General features: G+C 37.6%; 3 protein-coding genes across 3 annotated transcripts in view; 2 read left to right on the top strand and 1 right to left on the bottom strand.

Moving 5' to 3' along the window:
- The window catches only part of LOC108370246 (uncharacterized), a 20,740-nt gene extending 13,787 nt beyond the window's left edge, over nt 1–6,953 (top strand). Inside the window, exons 6-7 of the mRNA XM_017625546.1 lie at nt 4,800–4,893; nt 6,865–6,953. Coding sequence (XP_017481035.1) covers nt 4,800–4,893; nt 6,865–6,953 — 183 coding nt within the window. The remainder of the gene's footprint in view (nt 1–4,799; nt 4,894–6,864) is intronic.
- Nucleotides 6,954–7,272: 319 nt separating this feature from the next.
- flr (actin-interacting protein 1 flr) lies at nt 7,273–18,306 on the bottom strand. The gene is made up of 8 exons (XM_017625548.1): nt 18,099–18,306; nt 17,513–17,634; nt 15,490–15,580; nt 12,534–12,797; nt 11,873–12,471; nt 8,275–8,730; nt 8,060–8,210; nt 7,273–7,991 (listed from the first exon to the last, which is right to left on the bottom strand). Exons 1-8 carry the CDS (start codon nt 18,130–18,132, stop codon nt 7,882–7,884), a joined length of 1,827 nt encoding a protein of 608 aa, XP_017481037.1. The 5' UTR covers nt 18,133–18,306; the 3' UTR covers nt 7,273–7,881.
- Nucleotides 18,307–18,675: 369 nt separating this feature from the next.
- Nucleotides 18,676–19,971, top strand: LOC108370247 (GPN-loop GTPase 2). The gene has a single exon (XM_017625547.1). The coding sequence runs from the start codon at nt 18,728–18,730 to the stop codon at nt 19,643–19,645; it is 918 nt and encodes a 305-aa protein (XP_017481036.1). The 5' UTR covers nt 18,676–18,727; the 3' UTR covers nt 19,646–19,971.
- Nucleotides 19,972–21,965: the final 1,994 nt, after the last annotated feature.

Genomic DNA, 21,965 nt, shown 5'->3' with positions numbered 1-21,965 from the left:
GCTTCAAATGTCGGCGAAGATAGCACAGCAGCTGCTTTGGCCAATATAAAGCGTGAGCCGAGTCCAGCTGTAAGTAGTCCAGGTACGAGACATCAAAGTGGCGGTAATCAAAATAATACTCTGGGTTGTGGTGGTGGTGGCGCAGAGAGGAGTCCAATGAATATGCCGTAGGCGTAGGAAGATAGAAAGTTTCGGCATACATTTTAGGTTAAGTAGCAATTTTCTACTTTTTCTTTAGTATCAATATTTATTTGTTATTTTTTTAATCAGAAGCAGCTTTATTATATAAACACCCATTTTTCTTTTGAAAGTAGCATTAAGCTACTGTTAGTTATAGGGCTTTAGATATTTTTATCATACCAATTGATCCCATCGTTAGCCCCGGCTGTGATAATTAGTGGAAACATTTTAATTTTTTTCTTTGTTTCAATTACTTTTTAATTGTAAATTTAATATTTAATAGATAACTTTATTCAGTCTTTATTTCACTTTTTGACTAATTTCCGCAGTTAAAATTTCACCCAACTTATTTTAACATTCACCTTCACATTAAAAACGAGTTTAGCCGTCATTGTCTTAAAAATTTAATATTGAATTTCATATATAATTTAAGCACAAATGCGATAGAATAAAGTAGGAGAGCTCAAGAGGGGATTCGGGGATTTACTCGAGCGCGTCAGATTAACATATGGGGGATACAGTGCATCCTGTTGAGTACCTCTGCCAAATCTAAGCCAACTGTGTTGAGCCGCGCGCATAGGACAGCTCATCAGAAAAGTAAAAAAAAAATGGTAGGTGGATTTACTCGAGCGCATCAGATTAAGAAATGGTGGGTTAATTAATTACATGCTGAAAAGTCTGCAATTCAATAATCTGACGATTTGAGCGTGACGCAAGGGATTGGGAGGGTTGCAAACTTGCAAAAAAAAACGTTACCTTGACATTCTCGAGCGCGGTAAATTTTTTTTTTATTATGAAGCAAACAGCTGAAGGGCAATGGGAAGTATATAATCTGGCGGCTTCCACAAGTGGGAGTAACAAAAACCGTCAACAAAGATTGTCGCGTGCACCTGCTGCTTCTCAAAACTACTACAGATTTTTTTACGAGATTTGTTATTTTTTGAGTTGTTTACTGTTTTCCGTTCATATTATTTGTCACAATCATATGACTGAAAGTATACCCAATGGAACAAATGCTCGCAAATGAAAGCAGTTGCGAGTGAAATGTGAGAATTAACACAAATAAACTCTCGCTAAAAGCTCAAACAGTCAACGACGTAGGTTGACGCAGACACGATCTACCTTATGGAATTCGCGTGTTAACGAAAACTCACCACCGCATGGCGTTGACAGTGCCGTTGCTTCTCTCTCTCTATCAACAGTAAATTTGATATGTTGCTACGTACGTCAACATACGCTTACGCTACGTCGTTGACTAACTGCGCTTTCAATTTGATATGCTCCTACGTACGTCAACCTACGTTTACGCTACGTCGTTGACTAACTGCGCTTTCAATTTGATATGCTCCTACGTACGTCAACCTACGTTTACGCTACGTCGTTGACTAACTGCGCTTTCAATTTGATATGCTCCTACGTACGTCAACCTACGTTTACGCTACGTCGTTGACTAACTGCGCTTTAAAGGTCGGTCCACATAGAACCACAGTATATCCCTCTAGTAGGCTGAACCGCCTCCAGGCGGTCGTTAACTAAACACCTTTTTAGTGTACCTATAATAATATTTTTTCTATATTTGTAAGGCACGATCTTTAAACAAAAATCGTGCCCTTACGGCGAAGTAAATTTTAATCCGTTATGTCAATCCGTTTTATTTTAATCGGCAGTTGAATTACGGATTGTGAAAGACACGATTAAAATTAATTATTTCTTGCTATTTAGTAATTTGGTAATTAAAGAAATTTTTTCTTTTAAACAATTTTTTGATATAAAAAAATTCGGTGGATTTCGTAGTTAAAGTACCCTATTTTGATATAAGTGTTATAATTATGTCCCCAATCGAAATGGACAAAATTGCTTTCGAACACAGACCGTCTACGGACCGGCTTGCCGACATATAAAAACCCAGTTTGCATTTTTGACCGTCTGCAGACGGGATTGCCGGTTCGTAGGTCAACATTGTGTAAGAAAAAGCTGAAAATACGTCAAAGTATATCGGCGAGCCCGTCTCCAGACGGTTTTTCTCCCCTGTAGGAAAAAGTTACTGTCACAGATCGAAATGGACATCATTTTTGGATTTCACGTGCTAAAATCACCCATTCCTGAATTTTTCAACTCATAAAAAATTGGCCTACTAGAGGGGTATAGAGTAATAAACCTTTTTGAGTACTACTCGGGAGTAAAATCTGATCAGGATTGATAATGAGAAGGAGCATAAATTTTGTTGATTCAAAGTTGTATACAAAATTACTGTGGTATGAAAGGGAGTAACAACCATACTATAGCAGTGTGGCACAAGTCATGACTGTGTAAACGCCTGATTATGGCAACTTAACTTAATTTAACGGAACGTAGAACTTAGAGAATCAAAATGAAACAGATTATTGCAAATTATTGTCTATTATTATAGATACTTGTACAGCTTATCATAGTTCAGTGTATAACTTGTTATATTTCACCGTACATGATAATGAACTGTTAAATGCTGAAAACGCTAGTAACTTTACGTGAAATGCAGCTCCGGTTCACATTCTTTGACGATTCTCCGAGTGGTGAACTTCTATTTCTCTTAGAAATTGCGAGAAGAGAAGGTGAATTTGTAAATAAACACTTTTATTATAACTTTAATAGATAATTGCTATTTATTTTCAATATTCAGATATCCAGCTTTGTGGCCAGAGGCAGTGATGTTAAGTATTTTTGAGGTGCTCCGGGTAATGATCTCTCAAACTTGGGTGTGCTTAATAAACTGTCTGGGCGGATGCGCTGGCAGGAATTGGGGTCCGTTTAAGTGCGTCTACGATTACGATTACTTTAATCCCAGTTTCAAAATAGTTTGAATTAGGATTGGAATAAGCGTAAATCGAAGGAGTATTAGATTAAAATTATATTCTCATTTCTATTTCAATTATAGCCAAAAATTACTTTTTTAACTTATGTATGTGAATTTTACTAATTTCTTAGCTAAAATCGCAAGACATAAGAATTTGTATGTAAGAAAAATACACATTTTTTAGATAATTTTAAATTCAGCAACCTTAAGTTTACTTATACATGAAGAAATTTGGAACTCCGCTCCCTTCTTGCTCACTCTTTATATAGTATCAATGGACTGTGTGTCCCCTTACTCCTTTCCGTCCGCCATCTTGCAATCATGGGCGCTCAAAGCACTCGTGGTGTTACATGAAATATACACCCCTATTTTGTAACACTTTCATATTCGGATTTTGCTACGAATCGTAGAAATAGTATGCTGCAATCCAAATCGTATTTTCGAACTTTCGAAATTCGTAACAACGGCATGCCTAAAATCGAGTGAGTAAGCTTTTTGCTTTTTTGTACGAAAACAATTCTGTATATTTTTATCCCTTGCTGTATATAAACGAGTAAAACAGAATCTTTGTTGCCCCTTATCGAGAAACTTGGCTCCGCTTTAGTTATTTGTACAATGATTTTCGGTTGTTGTCTCCAAACGCATAATCCGAATCCAAAAACTTTAACATCACGTGTAATCAAAGGATTAAAATTTTATTTAAAATAGATGTTTCAAATTTCCGAGCACTATCTTATTAATAAATTCGGTTTTCACTATGTACTTTTTGCAAATTTCGACGTGGGTTCTGCGCAAAAATAATAAATAAAAAAAAATGTGGATGGCGTAGCCGGAGTGATGTGCACAAGAAGTGTTGTATATCTTTGACGTGCGCAAGCCCCTCTTCTCCGACAACACAGAAAGGAGAATTCTACTCAGTAAGGGTTATAATCCTTAAGTGCGGCCGAAGGCAGAAGCAAGTGCCACAGGTGGTGGACCTAACATAGTGCATGTTTTCAATGGCTTGGACGAAGCTGTTATTGCATTAACTGGATTGAGAACCAGTTCTTCAGGCATAGGAGTAGTTCTGGCTTGTGGTTCAACCAGAAACTGACAGACGCGCCCATGGTTACTATGCCCGACAGCTCCGCATATCTTTGTGCAATCATTCCCATAGCGCGCTCTTACTCCGCTGCTATAATTGAAAAAACCAATAGAATGCACCGTTTCCTTCAAAATATGTAAAATCAAACAAATTTACTATAAATAAGCACTTCATGAGCGTTTTTTAATTCCTTTCCGCTTTGTTTTCCTTCCTTCAGCTATCTTCGTAAAACAACTGATAGCTGGCAATGCTGCATATGTTTCCGCAAGGGTTGCAGCATGTGGATTTTTCGTTTTTCGTAGCGTAGTTACGAATTACGAATTACGAAAATTCGGGTTCTAGAATAAGGAGGATAACCTTTGAACTTGGACTAACTAAATTGTGAGATTCATGATGAGTGGAAATGGTTTTTGGGTGTTGTGTGGATCAAATTCTTGTCAAAAAACTTTTTGGACTATTCTATTAAGTTCAGATATAATACCTTGTAAATTCTCGAATAACACACTTTTCATTTAATATGTCAAAAAATATTGTCAATTATTTCTTGTTACAGATGGGGAAAATGTAGAAGAAATTGACGACCAAGTCGAACCGGACACGCTGTATAATAGTTGCACGGATAAAATATTAAGTGTTTACAGTAATATATGTTTGGTTGACTGTGCATCTCAGAAACGAAATTATTTTTTTTTTTACCGTCAGACTAAGAAAACCCCTCCAGATAATCGTCAGATTATGGAACAGCACGACCAGGGCAACGAGGTGAACCTTCTGTATGAAAATCTGACACGCTCGAGTAAATACAAATGGCGTTTTTTTCTGGATCTTCAAGAAGACGCCACGTGCTTGCATCACATCTGAATCGTCAGATTATTGAATGAGGGCTTCATTCGGGCCCTTTTAACATCCCTTGTGAATATCTGACGCGCTCGAGTAAATTTTTTTGTCACCCATTTTTACCTTTCCGTACGCCACCGCCCACCATGCAAACCGGCTGATTAGCATATCTCCATCATCAGAAACACGTTTGATTTATTCACTATCAATATCTGACGCGCTCGAGTAAATCCTTTTAACTGTTTTTTTTTTTGTACATTTTTGGAAGCGTGTAGATGCTCCACCCACCGCTGTAAGGAAAAACATCACATGACCTTTTTTTCCTCCCATCACATAAACTTTAAAAATCCAATAGGTCAAAATGACACTCGAGTAAATCCCGGTTTAGCATCGTGGGCTCCCCTACAACAACAATAGTTTTTTTACGAGGATGAACTGATATAAGAAATCGCGCTGACTACAAAAAACTGCGCCATTAGTTTCATAGTTTTCCATATTTGCAAAATTCATGCCACCCGTCGGCGGCCATGCACCTCACCTTCTTCGTTAAATCGCTTCTGTGCTATAATTAACACTTTATTTTGCTGCACTTTGCTACACAGCACATTTATTTGCTATTCCACACAAAATAATACACGAAAGGATACTTTTGCACACTTTATTTGATGAAATTACAAATTTCACAACTCACACGTATAACGCTTTTTGCCAACGAAAGGAAGCGGAAAACGGAACGTTGCAGCAGTGCTGCCATACGCGAGGAGTTAAGAGAGTGCATGGTTGCATTTCCTGTGAGAATATTAGAAAATGTATGGTAGATGTTTTTCGTTTCTAATTGAATCGCCAAAACTATAAATGTATTTAAGACATTAATTATAAACTTCTTTATTTAACATTTAAGAAAAAATTCTAGTCTCCCTGTTGTTTTATATTTTAACGTACCAAGCTAGTGTCAGATTAAATTGATATTGGAGGCTTCTTAAAACAAATGAATATTATAAACACTCTTGTAATTTATGAAAAAAAATGACAGCAAAAATATTAAGAAATAAAAAACTTTTAAACTTATTTTAAGAAAATGTAAAGCACACTTTTTGGTAAAAAAATTAGTACACTCAGTACTAAGCAAACAAAAAAATATTTGCAAACTAAAATTTTTGTAAAATATATGATTAAACAATTTTATTATTTCCTTTAAATAAAAAAAAAACATTTTACTAACACACAATTAAAAGAAAACAACAATGTCATTGTTATAGCAAGTGCAGTTATCTAGAAAGACACTGATCATTTATGAACAAATACACTAAATACACATACACTGATGCACTTTCACTATACATCATACATACATACATACATACAAGCATTAGCCAATTAGCAAGATCTTTCAAAATTAAATGTAGTAATTTAGGCTGTAAGTTAAAAAGGCACATTTTTATACAAAAAAAGATGACTTTTATACACAAACAACACACACAAAAAGACAATAATATATTTAATGTTTTCAATTTTATATAAAAATTATTTAATAAATATACGAATTTTAGAGTAAAAATATATGAAGCGAATTTCATTGAAAAGCAGTGGTAAAACAATAAGAATATAAATTTTTGAGAAACAATTACGTAAAAATAATGTTTTTTAAAGAATTTTTTGTAACCCTCTATCTTCCAAAAAAACGAGCGCTGACGCTACAATTTTTCGATAGCCATTTCTATCACCCTGTATATGTAAACTTGCGAGCCTAAAAGCAGGCAACACTCACTTGTCGATTTAACCCGTGAGTGGACGCTCGAGAATTGTGCGGACCGCACCGAGTCAAGTAAAGGCATGGCTAAAGAGACTTACCTCATTTATTAAAAATTTATAATAAATAAATAACACTAAAAATTTATGTTTTTTTCTGAAAAATATTTTCTTATTTTAGTTTGCTCTCACATATTCGCACGCATGCACGAGAATATTATACAAAATGTTACGCAAAATCAATTCATTTCCAATTTATTCTTTCGTTGAATGCAAATAAATAGGGATGTTCAGGATGTGGATATAGTCTTGGGTTTTTCTCTTGGAAATGCATTTACAAATTTTTTGCTTGCTGCCATGGCAACCGTGTGCATTTTATTGTTGTGAATTTACAAATGCAACGAACATGCAAATCCAAGAGCATATGCACAAGATCCTGAACAGCCCTAATAATTTTGATGTGTGTATTACAAATATGATAAATAAAAGTTGTTTTTCATATTTATGTATCATGTCAATGCCTACACATCGTTTTGTTTTTATAAATTGCCAAACATTTCAATGCAGCCAATATTTTTGACTGCAAAAGGATTTAGTAAGTCGAAATAACGGTACAATTATATTTTAAATACAAGAGTACTGTATGTAAATAGATGCGCGGACAATAACTACTTGTGTCTTTCATAACATTGCTCTTATAGTTGATTAAATAAAATGCATTATTCAGATATTTTTCAAAGAAGTACATAAGTGGGTTGTTAGTGTTAATTTTACGAAAAAGCAGAGATGATTAAAACATTTTTAGACATTAAAACGTCTGTCACTGTAGGACTTAATAAGATGGGGCATGAAAAGAGTAATACAAAAGAAAACGCATCTAGTTGGCAGCTGTTAAAGCAGTAATTTGTAACTACATTAATTTGTGTTGATGAAGATGAGCGCATACATGGCCGGTGGGGTCGTTGACGTTAAAGGACCGACGGCAGCACTATTTGGCGTCGTTGTGTTAGCGTATAAAAATTAAGGTATATAAATATCTTTGGAGCCCACAAACGACTTGCTACTGCTATATGTATACATATATTATACTGTTTATGAAACTAGGCGGCGGCTGGAGCAGGGTTAGTCATAATCAATTAATTGTAGTCGTTGCATTTTTCTGCGCTTTTCGAGCTGCAAACGCATTTAAGTTTAGAACTTAAATAGTTTCGACTTCCCATACTTTGGTGTTGCAATCTTGACCAGTTGAGATCACAGTATTATTGTCCAACCACACTAAGCGCGTAATTTGTGATTGTGGATGTGCATCTAAAGGAGAAAAGAAATTGATATGCAAATTAAATAATTAATTTCAAAAACTACGAAAAAGTACGCACTTTTAATTATGGTATGCTTGGCCGGATTGGTCACAGACCAAATAATGATAGTCGTATCCAATGAGCCACTAGCAACCAAAAGCGAATTAGGTGACCAGGCGACCGTATTGACGCGCGCATTATGGAAGCCCCATTCCTTATTGTGCGCCAGCTAGAAGATACAAGATAACTTTAACAGATTTTCAATAATTTATAATGCTTTCTCATTTTCTCACTTTATATTCCTCCACAGCATATAGTATGACTTTGCGATTCGCATCACATGCCACCAAATACTTATTATCGGGCGAATACACACAATCGGTGACGGGTCCCAAATGCTGCAGCTCGGTCTTCTCTTCCAACGTGGTACCCTTCAGCGAGTAGACATGCACCTTATGATCATCGCCAGTTACCGCTACATCCAATGTTTCGGGATTGGCAGAAATTGAGCTTGCCTCATACTTGATGGGCAACGATAATACCTTCTTATTGTCCTGCACAAGTGTTAATTCCTTGACGCAAGCTAAAGCTATGATATTTTCATTCCGGAGAATGGCTAAACCGCGTGGTTGGCAATTCAATTTGACAACATAATCGGTGTAAGTGTTGCCTTCGATGCTAATTTGACGCAGGCTATCGTCGATGCCGCAAGTGTAGACGTAATCGCCCCATGCAGCAATGCCGTTGATCTGCAAAAGTGGAAAGATTAATTGATTTACTTAAGAAAAAATAAGAACTTAAATGTAAAGTAGAGAGAATTATAAATTTAAAGAACAGTATTAAAAATGATGATTTTTATACCTTTCATGAGCATGAAATGGTATTATGACTCTGGTCCGATGTTTGTAAATACCAGAAAAAAAGAGATAGACCCATTAAAATGTATACTTAAATGATCAGAACGTCGTGCTGAGTCGATTTAAACATGTCCGTCTGTCTGTCTGTCCGTCTGTGTGTATGCAAACTAGTCTCTCAGTTTTTGAGATATTCGGATGAAATTTGGTAGGTGGGTGTAGNGCAAGCTAAAGCTATGATATTTTCATTCCGGAGAATGGCTAAACCGCGTGGTTGGCAATTCAATTTGACAACATAATCGGTGTAAGTGTTGCCTTCGATGCTAATTTGACGCAGGCTATCGTCGATGCCGCAAGTGTAGACGTAATCGCCCCATGCAGCAATGCCGTTGATCTGCAAAAGTGGAAAGATTAATTGATTTACTTAAGAAAAAATAAGAACTTAAATGTAAAGTAGAGAGAATTATAAATTTAAAGAACAGTATTAAAAATGATGATTTTTATACCTTTCATGGGCATGAAATGGTATTATGACTCTGGTCCGATGTTTGTAAATACCAGAAAAAAAGAGATAGACCCATTAAAATGTATACTTAAATGATCAGAACGTCGTGCTGAGTCGATTTAAACATGTCCGTCTGTCTGTCTGTCCGTCTGTGTGTATGCAAACTAGTCTCTCAGTTTTTGAGATATCCGGATGAAATTTGGTAGGTGGGTGTAGTTTTATAATGCATTAATCATTTGTCGGAACCGGAAGAATCGGACCACTATAGCATATAGCTCCCATACAACTGATTGTTCAGATATGTGATTTTTCGTTATTACTCCTCTATTTAAGTAGCTAGGAACATGAAATTTCGCACTGCTGTCACTCATTATCAAAAGATTACTTTCAGTGAAAATGGCGAAGATCGGGAGCTATAACCTATAGCCTCCATACAACTGATTATTCAAATGANCTGTCACTCATTATCAAAAGATTACTTTCAGTGAAAATGGCGAAGATCGGACGCTATAACCTATAGCCTCCATACAACTGATTATTCAAATGAGGTTTTTTGCCATAACTTCTCCAGTTATGCAGCCAGGAAGATGAAAATTCGCACCGTTTTCACTCATTCTTAACAGAATACTTACAGTGAAATTTACAAAGATCGGGTCGCTATAACATATATCTCCCATACAACTGATTGTTCAGATATGGGCTTTTACTGTAAAACTCCTTTATTTGGACTGCTAAAACCGACAAATTTTGTAAGCTATTTTATAAATAACAATACAGTGTACTGAGAAAATCGTTGTTTTTGTTGTTGTAGCGGCTACAACAACCCCACCCAGGACGGTTGGTATCTCAGTCGTTGTCGTCAAGTTCCACTAACGGCAACCCTAGGAAGCGTGCAGCTTCTGTGGGGTTTGTCCACAGGCAAGGCCGTTAGGGTTGTCGGATTTTCCGGGCATGCGAAGAGATGTTTCGAGTCATGTGGGGTTTCTCCGCATGCCGGACACTCATTCGGCACATCCTCATTCAACCTACACAGGTAGGAGTCAACCTGCTGCAGTAGCCGGAGCGAAGTTGTGCAAGTGTTGTGCGGGTCTCCCGAGGCAGATGAAGCTCCGTCTCGTCTATGTCCGGGGGTGGTATGCCTAGAACGGCATTCACAGGTCTAGAGTCTACATAACTCGAGACTGAGTCCCAGTGAATGCCGTTCAGGCCTGTCGGTACTGTCGGGTCCAGAGGTTGCTTGATGAACCTCTGGACTTCGTCTGTCAGTTCATATATATGCCTCCTGACGTGCCTAGGCGAGGGCTCCTCTGCAAGCAGCTGTCTGCTTGGGTGGCCACTTCTGTGGCTCCCGATCAGGAACTGCTTGCAGAGCATTATATTGTGCTCCTTTACGGGGAGCATTTGCGCCTCGGCCGTGTAGATGGTGTTCAGGCGACATTAGGAGGCATCCCGTCGCTGTCCTGAGTGCGGTGTTCTGTACAGTCTGTAGCTTTGTCCACTGCGTCCTACTAGTCCCTGGCGACCAAACTGGCGCTGCGTAGTTCAAAACCGGCCGGCCTATTGCCTTGTATGTTGCCAGCAACGTTTCTTTGTCTTTGCCCCAAGTACTGCTGGCTAGCGACTTGAGGACCTTGTTGCGGCTCTGTACTTTATTGACAATAGCGTTGAGTGCGCAGAGAAGGAGAGCAGGCTGTCGAATGTTACTCCGAGTTTTGTATTCGTGGAATGTGTCATCGACGTGAATCTCCAGCGGTAGCCTGACCTCCTTCGTCCAGGTTGTGAACAGGGTCGCGGAGGATTTCGTAGGGGAGAGGGCTAGACACTTTGCAGTGAAGAAGCGAGAAAGTTCGGAGAGATAGCCGTTTACTTTCGAACACAGGTCATCAATTCCACTCCCAGTCGCCATGATCGAGCAATCGTCGGCATAGGAGACAATCGAGACTCCCTCTGGTGGTTGAGGGAGATTTTGAAATGTAAAAGTTAAACAGTAGCGGGGAAAGACACCACCTGAGGAACCCCCTGTTTTATTTTTCGCTGTTACCGTTTTGTCTGTAAACATTACCGACGAATGTCGACCCTCAGATAATTTGCCGACCACCGTTTGAGCCTCTGTGGGAGAGAGGAGGCCTCTATATCTTCTAGTAGCGTGGAATGGCAGAGGTGTCAAACGCCTTTGACAAGTCCAACGCTACTAGAATCGTTCTCTCACAGGGACGGTTTCGGTTAAGGCCACGAGTTATCTGAGTGTTTATGGCGTTAAGTGCTGTTGTTGTACTGTGCACTTTACGGAAACCATGCTGATGCTTCGCTGGGGTCAAGTGGTTTGTGAAGTACGGGAGTAGCAAGGCCTCGAGTGTCTTCGCTACCGGGGAAAGGAGTGTTATCGGACGATAAGAATCTCATTTGTTGGCAGGTTTCCCCGGTTTGAGCAGTGGGACCACTCTCCCCACCTTCCAGATGTCTGGGATGATGAGAGTGGAACTTGACAACTGATTCTTAACTAATTTCAAAAACAATATTTTCTATATTCACCTGATTGCCATGCCCCGTGCCGCCGATGCGGTCATTCACGCCACTACCCGAATTCCAATTCGTTACCACACCATCATGACTGCCAGTGTAGATGGTGCTGCGATCGTCGCTCAACCCGAGCACGGTAATGGGTTTATTGTGGCCCTTAATGATGCGCAATGGTTTCGTTGGATCATCGACATTCAAGTAACTAATGTTACCCGACAATGATACGGTCATCAAATGTGCACCTTGCCATAGACAAGACACTTGCTGATCATCGACGGTGGTACCCATAACGAATTCACTAATCAGCTCACGTGTTTCCACATTCCACAAACGGCAAGTCTTATCACCAGAGCAAGTAAGTAACTGTGTGCTATCTGGCTTCCATGCTACAGCATAAACACCACCCTTATGCGCAGGGCTACCAATTTCACCAACCAATTCCGAGCTAACGCCATCGTAAAGGAAGACTTTGCCATCAAAACCGGCCGAGGCAAAGTACTTACCATCGGGCGAATAGCGTACGGCTTGAACGAAGCGCGAATGCTCCTGTTTGGTCATTTTGAATTTGAATGGTGGACCTTCGAAGACGCCGATGGTGTTATCTTCGCTACCTGTGTGGGGAAAAGGGAAGCCAATAAGATTTAACTTTTTTTTTTGGTATACTCTAACTTACCAGTGACAATACGAAAGGGACGCGCTGGCCGGAAATCGCATGAATTAATGGGTTTCGATTGCCCGCTAATCTCACCGACGGACGTGCCGGTTTCAGTCATGAAAACATGTCCGAAACGCTCGCGTCCTTCGCCCACAATGACAATACGTTGATTGTCTGCCGACCATGCGATATCCTTAATCGGACCGCCGATCGGTTGAAATTCATTCTTCAATATATGCTCCTTGTTCACGGTATCCCAGATCCGAATCTTGCCAGAGGCGTCTGAAAGGAGGATGAAAGAAGAATTGTTTTCTAGTAATATGCGTTTTAAAGAGTTGAAATTATATTTATTTATCTATTTATTGGTGTGTCTTTATCAATCGCAGCACAAGCGGTGCCATTGATAACCTGCTTATCGATGCAAAGCAATCGAGAATGTAAAATATACAAATTTAGCATTTAATTAGCCCTCAAATGCTAGCGAATTTTCACAAGTTCATATGTTTTTGTCCTAACGCCACCAGCGAGGGGAAAATGTGCAGGTAAAGACACACCCATTGTAAGCTGCATAAATGCTACTTAAAGGGAAGGTAAAAAACTACAGCAAATCTGAAGCCAATAGCGGACGTTGTGAATGTAGTTATCTGTGTAGTAGATAATATAATGGTCATTAACTAATACCTCTGAGGCCATAAACAGCGTTAAAACTACACGCTGACTTATATTGATGTTCATGTTCGCTTGTGACTGTATACCAGCAGTCGAACTACGTTGCCTTTAATGGCTGCATACGTGTGATTTTGTTTAACAAAAGTGTTAACTAAATATTTTACTGTAAAATTGCAATAAAAAATGAAAATAGCTACTGAAAGCATTGAATGGCTGAGTAGTAACTTCATCCAACAACACAAAAATATAGCATAAACACCGAATGAATCATTGAGAAACAAAAAAACAAAGTGCCAGCAGCTGAAATACAACAAAGATAACCAACCTAGCCGTAAGCATTAGCAATAAAAGAATAGTGGCTACAAAGCGTAGACGACTGTGATTCAAAACGGCGACGCCTAAGTGGCTAAGTGACGCTGCTACTCATTTTGCTTTTACTAAAAACACTCGCCAGCATCTGTGCTGATTGCGGCTTACAATTATCAAGCGTTTTATGCTGGCTGAGCAGTGATAATGTGCAATATGGTAAGGTTACAGTAAACAAAAGGCAAACAAGTGGAAAGGGGCGGACGCGTCTGCAGCAGAGATAATGAGATATGAGCTAAAATGTAAAACACTTTATAGATATGTTGGTGTATGAAAATAGGGTACACAGAAACGCACCACTTGTTTTTAAGTAGCAAAAAGCACGCCCAATCCTACAACAACAATCGGGTCTACACAAAATTTGGCGAGTAATAATCGTTAGCACAGCTGCAGTAATGCAATACTGATTATGTACTTTAAAATAGAAAAGAGAAAGGCTTGAAGGCTGACTGACTGGGCGTTGCAGCAAAAAAAAAAGAAAAAAAAAGATTAAAAACAAAAGCGTCTACTGTGTAGCAACTCTGTTTAGGAGAGCGTAACGGCTGCATCACAAAATAAATAAGAAAAAAATCCAAACGCAAAAATAACGGAAAGCAGATTAAGGCCATGTTATCATGAGAAAGACAAAGCATACAAGCATTAAATTGCATTAGGAATGTTAAAAAAAATAGGTCCGACGGCTTCGGGACGATATTGGGTTTGATCGTTGTACTGAATAATGAGGTTGTTCCCGATTGCTGGTCAAATGCATAACGATTCTGATTATCCGAGGCAACAAAATTGAAATTAACATAAAATTTTCTAAAACTTAAGTTAAAAATAAATTTAATTTTTCCGTTGAGAAATATTATTCACTTTTTAATAAGAATATTCCGAGTGAAATTATAGTGTTCGAAATTTCAATATTTTTTTGGGATGCCCCTAATAGACATCGCCTTTCTAATTTTAAACCTAAGGCTGCGTTTCTTTATACATTCCAGATAATCCCATTTCACAGCCGAAATAAACAGAACGAATTTGAAATATACGTTAACATATCTTCCGGAACGTTCTAAAAAATAAGTAAACAAAAAAGTTTATTCCAAACGTTCAGAATGAATAAAGAAATGCAGTCTAAGTAAATCAAAATTTCAAAACAAACAAAAAAGGCAAACAAGCCTTTTTTTGTGTTAAATGAGTATTTAAAAAAATACAAAATACTTAAAAAGTTTCGAGGAATAAATCTGGATCATTCCTGTTACTATTTTGGTCAAATTGAACATTCTGTTAGTCCTTATGTAATTTTTTTCTATAAGTTACTAAGTAATTTTTTCTTTAAGTTACTAAGTAATTTTATGATAAAATATCTAAATATTGAATTTTGTGTTTGGTAACTTTATTTTTTGCTTTAAATACCCTCGCTTTAAAAACTCGGCATAAAAAACTAAATCCCGCAGTTTACCAAAATAATGCAAATAAACGGCAACTAGTCACCAAACATTTGCGATATCTCTCTTACGAAACAATGTGCATTAATAAAATCGTGAATCACCACGAAATTTCGAATGAAACGTGTAGATAATTATATAAACAGCCGTATATACCAAATATGTCGTTAACTCGCTAACTTTGTGCAAAACAGCAACAAATACGCCACCTAATATTATAAAAGCCTGTAGATTACCAAGCGAGTGTTAATCACATTAATAAAAACTGGACTTTTTTCTTGCATCACTTCACAATCGTTGTCGTAGTTATCTTTGTTTAATGTTTTCAAACGCAGCTGTGATGCTGCGTGATACAAATGGTATTTAATGGATATTTTTAGTGCACATAATGTGCATTATAACAACAAAAGCAACAATACTTAACTAATGCGGCGCACTAAATACTTAAATACATATTTGAAAAAGAAGACAACGAAAAAATTATAGAAATCACTGCATGTTTTTGTACTTACCGCCTGAGGCAATGTAGAATCCACTTGGCGAATATTTGGCCACATTGACGGCACACGAATGCTCTGTGTAGACATCAGCAATGGCTGGATTCTGTTAGCGACAATCAGTGCATATAGCCAAGATAGTCAGCCGCAATACCAAAGAGAATGTATTAAAAGCAACACAACAGCACAAAGGCAACAAAAATCAAAATTTCGAGGTAGTGGAAAATTCGGTTGGTTGATAGAATTGTACAGGCCGGCGATTTTTCGTGTGTATACACCAATGGGTTGTTGTTTGGTTTGTTGTTTGGGCGGGTTGGGTGTGCGCAAGCAGCAGCCATCGCCACATTTCATTTTAATTTTAGGCCAAAATATGTATGCGTTGTTGTTGTTATATTTTGTACAGAGTGTGTGATTTAGAAAAGTATCGAAGCAAACAAAATTAGCGGTGATAAATTAATGATGACAATGCGTACGTTGTTCCAACAGACAAAATTTTGCGAAATGGTGGCAGCCGGCATGGCGGAATTGGTGAAATTATGAAAAGAGAAAATAATAACTGCATATCACTTAAATTTTAATGGAAGTAAAATATTATGATATAATGGAATTAAAAAAAATTTCTATTATATTAAAAAGGAATACATATGTATAACTCACCTTGACTTTCTAATACATAAGTATGTAAATAAAAAATTTTTGTGATAACATATGTATATATTGGTATCACGTACATAGTACTAGTCTAAACTGAGTTGTAAACTAAATACTTTTTTTATTTAAAAAAATATTTTCCTGAAAATACAATCCATGATTTTTTTAAGGGTATTTTTAACTAAAAAATCCTTGAGAATGTTTGTCAATTTTAAATTGTAATGAAAACTACTTACAGCTCGTCTTTTACAGTTTTTCGAGCTTTTGGGAACACTCATAAATATTTTTAATAGTGGAATTAGAACAGAAGCCGGATTCCAACATTCGCTATTGCTAATTTTGATCGCTAAAAATCTCCAAAAGAATAGCAGTTATTTCTAACAACATGCAACATCTTGTTATATGGCCTTCATATTGCCAGATTCGGCTGATTATACATTACATCTGTTACTTTTCCATGTGGCCCCTCTGCTTTTCGTTTAGAGAATTTCGAAGACAAAAATTTAGCGTAGCGATTGTTAGAATTTCACTGCAGAAATCGATTACGCAATGCATTTATGAGCTAAACTTAAAATTTATACAAAAGAAATTTGTTTTGTTCGCCCCTTATCATCATAGAATTATGTTATGAACTACATACATATATACATATGTACATACAATCTATGTTTTGTTTTTAAGCAAAGGCAAAACCACTTTAAGATTTTAATAAATATTTACTAGCGGATCATGTAAAAACGTAATGCCCTTTTTTAATTAAACCACTATGCTCATGAAAATATGTTTTTCAATATAAAAGAAATTCTGTGGGGGTGGAGATTTGCTTGCGTTGGTGTATTGACGTTCTTGGCGTACATTTGTTTAAAATATGCGTGGGTTTTGTTGCTACACCCCAAAATATGTATTTGTTTTACAATTTGAATATTCTTTGCTGCCATCAAATCCACCGTTCTTCTCTGGCATGCTGGCTATTATATAGAAAACGATCTACGAAAAAGCGTACCACTTTCTCCTGTGCATGCACAACATTACTGCTGATGAGAAGACGCGGTTAAAAATAGTCGAAACAAATAAATAAATGAGACTGGGAACACCAATGGATTCAAAGTTGGAATGTTTGTCGGCTTGGCAGCGAAGCATTTAATAAATTTTCATTTGAATGCAGCTGCCAGAGTCCAAAAATAAATAATACAACAACAACATGAGCAGTAAATTTGAGATGGGCATGGGAATAGAATAGAGCTTGTGCATTTACCATCTGCCCATAAATCCCTAGTGGGAAAAATTAGTAGTAGATATTAATCCCTAGAGCAATAATTTTTGATGTGTTCTACATAAAAAAATGCATATTAATAAAATTTAGATATTTGTACAATGAATGACTCACCTCTATATTCCTGATAATCACCGAATTTCCATTGGTGTACAGGAAATTTTTTCCTTTAGGATCACCGCCCAGTACAATGGGTTGCCCGCGTTGGGTGCGTGGCAGGGTGGCGTATATGAATTCTGTATGGGAGTGAACACATATTATTGTCTTATTCTTTATTTTTTAGGTTTAATTTTAATTATTTATTTGCAATTTTATGCATGTACAATCAAACAGGGGGCGCTCAACAGGAAGTGGCGCGTTAAAAACACACACATACACACAAGAAGTAATCGCTATTACATGCACAGAGCTCCTGCGCTTTGGGCTAACTACTTAGGGGAAGTGTGCGACTGAATATCATTGCAGCAAAAGCCGGCAATGCGTCTACTATTTATGCTTCTACATATATGTCGATGTAGGTAATTCACTGCTTCCGCTTTATCTCTAGAAGCGCAATCATTTTTATTTTGCCCATATAAGCACATATAGTGCTTCAACGTCAACAGCGATTGTTTCCGCCGTCTAGTCCCACCACATCCTCTTGATCCAACTGGTATATTTTTTAGTTTTTTTTCCCCAAAAAGGTGACCGGCCAACTCACTGTTTTGATACGCTGGCTTTTGTGGTTGGGCCATTGTTGCTATTTCAATAAACCAAACACCGTACTAATTTGTACACTTTAAATAAACTAAAACTGCTTTTTTGATACAAAACTAATGTATTTAAGCTATTTTTTCAGTAAAAAGTTGACACCACCAAATCAGACCGAACAAAAGCGAATTAAATTTTTCTGCCTTGCCACAGTGCAGTGTTGCCGAAGACTGAATGAATTTTGCTGCGTACCAGAGTTGCCTGATGTAAAAACCAGAAAACTAAAAAAAATGTAGAGCTGCCACTCATGGCATATTCACTACCTGTCGATAGATGGCGCACAGTATTCTTGTCAAAAACAATTATGCTAAATTAAAAGGAAAATTTGTGCAAACATCTAGTATTTTTTATTACGACTTTCTCTTAAAAATATTGAAGGTTTGTGTGTATCTTGTTTTTATTAAAGCCATCAAAAAGCTTTCATCCAACTTTCGCAGACCTTTCTGTCGCTTCCTATAATTGATTTCACTTTCGGGACACTTTTTCTTCACAGTAACCCAACAGCTGATTTTGACAATCTGGTTTGATTACAGTTTTGGACCAATTGTAATTTTTTTTCCTTTTATTTTGTTAATAATCATGTTGCAGACACCTTCTGTAAAATTTGTGAATCCACGTTATGGTCAACTGGTCATTGGTCCACCTGGCTCTGGGAAAACTACTTACTGTCATCATGCATACAACTTCTACAAAGAATTGGGCCGCGATGTCGGCGTGGTCAATCTCGACCCTGCTAACGAGAACATGGAATACACACCAATAGTCGATATAATGCAACTCATAACTGTCGAAGATGTGATGGAGCAGTATCATCTAGGACCCAATGGCGCGCTTATGTACTGCGCCGAGTTCTTGGAGGCACATTTGGAAGATTGGTTCTTGCCCGAATTGCGCAAAGCTGCCGCAACATGCAATTACTTGCTTTTCGACTGTGCCGGACAAGTAGAGCTTTATACACATCACACCGCTATGGCCACCATATTCGAGCGACTGCAAAAGGAAAGTTATCATTTGGTGACTGTAAATCTTATCGATTCACATTACTGCTCAGAGCCGACGAAATTCGTCTCAACGCTGCTGCTCGCTTTAAATATGATGCTACGCATGGGTTTACCCCATGTGAATGTGCTCTCAAAGGCTGATTTGTTGCGAAAACATGAATCAAAGCTGCAATTTAATTTGGACTTCTATACAGATGTGCTGGACTTGAAATATCTGCTGGAGGCATTAGATGACACACCCTCAATGAAAAAGTATCGCAAGTTAAATGAAGCCATTTGCTCGATGGTGGAAGATTATGCATTGGTATCATTCCAACTGCTGAATGCGCGTAGCACAGCAAGTATGTTGCGTCTACGAAATCACATTGATAAGGCAAATGGTTACATCTATAAGGCCGGAGAAGAGACGGCGGTAAACTCTTTGATGGCTTGTGCAGTTGGTGCAGAGGCAGAAGCGATGCGGCAATGCAATGATATTGATCCATACGTGACGTGAGGTGTCAGAATGGTAGTTTAGGAGTAATGTGCGAGCATAAAATTAATTTTTATTTGTCCTTAATTTATAAGATTTTAGATTCACAAAATGTACAATATAAGTTTTGCAAGTAGCATAATTACAAATTAAAACTGCGTACTCGCTATTTCTGTGTCCTTTAAATGTAATCAAAGAAGATCGCAAGCGCCGTAAATCTAAGTTCGCATGAGTCAGATGACAATAACCAACAAGAAAATCTTCTTTGTTGACAAAATGCCAACTGCATGCGTTTAAATAAAATGGAAGACTTCGTTATTTGCTCAACCCAGTTCGGAAATTGCAAATTTGTTTTTAAATTTGTCAGCGCCTTCCAATCAAAAATCGCTTAACATTTGCCAAAACGAAATAAAAAGAAAATCCTGTCATTAAATGTAAATCTAGCCGTGGCACGATAGTAAGACAAGCGAGTACTCGCAAGATTACAATGTATTCAAGTTTCTTGCAGACACGTATACATGACCGAGTTGTCAGGAAGTCAGTCTTGTAGTCAGTCAAGCTGTCTTTAAATAAGTCAAACAGACAAACGGTTGGTGGGGAACTAAAACAAATAGGGTAGATAGCAAGTAGTTGGATAGTACATGTATGTACGTATTCATGTTTTTGTTTGTACTCATAGGAACCACATATAGCTGGCCATACAACGTAATGCCATAGCGATTTGAACGGTTTCAAACTGACTGGCAGTTACATATGTATGTAAATATATACCACCTATCTAGATATATGTCTAATATTGTTTCGGGACACACCTTTCAACGGAGTTGACTTGCCAAGAACTAGCAGCCAATCGAAGTCAAGACTTTAAAGCCACACGCCATCAAATGCCATACACTCTGTTCAGTGCCGCCAGCATTATCATTTGTAAAATCAAGCGCCACTCGCGTCATAATAACAATAAAATGGCAACACGACTCGCCCGCCGGCTTTATCAAACAAAGGAAGTCGCCAATGGCGGGTAAAGCAACCCTTGCATTTTTGAAGCACTACGTCTGCCACTGGCTCAAGCTGTCTTTCGCAAATGCATATTTATGAACACTGTAATGTGTATGACTGCAAGTTGTGTGCTTATTTGCTACATATAAATAGCTCCAATCACGCAATATGGTTATTAAATCCTTGTTGCACATTCGTTGACTCAACCTTCGAGCAATGCATCAGGTTTATCCACATGTCGCCTGCTTTATTCACATTCATTTCATTAAAGCAGTCATGCCCAACACAGGGCACTTGCTTATGGAATTCTGTCAGCACAGGGCACTTGCTTTTGGAATTCTATTCTGCCAACGTTGGGCATGACTGCATTAAAGCAACATTTAAATGTATTACAAATGCACACACACACATATATACTTGCACCACTGCAGCAAGGTATGCAACGATATCTGTATGGAATGCATGTGGTAAAGGGCGGTGCATTGGTTCATGACGGAAAGTGCATAAATATTATTTAAGTGGCAAATAAAAGTTGAACAACTCAACAAATAAAATTGCAACATTTCTTAATTGTGCAACAGCATATTGGCCGCAAGCGTGCCACAGCCATTAACGAAGCACATTGCTATTTTTTTTTGGCATATACCATACTTACATATGTACATCCATATAAGGTGTATGTATGTGCATGTGTATAGTGTAAGTTAAATGTTTAAATGTTTGTATGTAATGCATGAATTTGCTTATGCAAATTAAGTTTGTTGCACTTAACGAAATAAACACTGACACATTAAGGTATTTTGCTACAGCAAAGTGAGTGCCGCAAAATATGCAACGATTACGATTACACGGCATAAGAGAAAAAAGGCGCTGAACAATAAATGCAGTTTGTGAATACAAAAAAAAAGTTCATTATTATTGTAGGGATGTATATGGGGCATTTTATCTCTAGTGACCCAACTTTTGAAATCGATGTCTTCCAATCGGGATGACACGAAAATTTCAACGGGATCGGTCAAACACACTCCGAGTTGGAGGGTCCAGAATTTTGACATTTTGGTCAAACAGTCCTTTTTTTGGGATCCATATTATTAATTACCTATTGTATTTAGAAAATTGTTTCAGGAATGTTTTCGATAGCTTTCCCTTCAGTCTTTACAAATTTTACTTTTTTTAATTAAAATAAATTTTTTTGAATTTATTTTTTAAATAAAAAAAATTTTAATGTTTTTTTTTTTTTCAAAAAGGGGTAAAGTTTTGTTTTTTTTCTGCTCAAAAGAAAGCTAATNTAATGTATTTTTCTTTAAAAGCTTTGTGGTCGCTTATTGGGATGCGACTTGTTTATCTA

This window comes from Rhagoletis zephyria, unplaced genomic scaffold (assembly GCF_001687245.7).
Source record: "Rhagoletis zephyria isolate East Lansing unplaced genomic scaffold, Rhagoletis_zephyria_1.1 Rzeph_scaffold_04087, whole genome shotgun sequence".
Lineage (NCBI taxonomy): Eukaryota > Metazoa > Arthropoda > Insecta > Diptera > Tephritidae > Rhagoletis > Rhagoletis zephyria.
The sequence above is the reverse complement of the archived record's forward strand: the minus strand, read 5'-3'. Positions and strand labels throughout refer to the sequence as shown.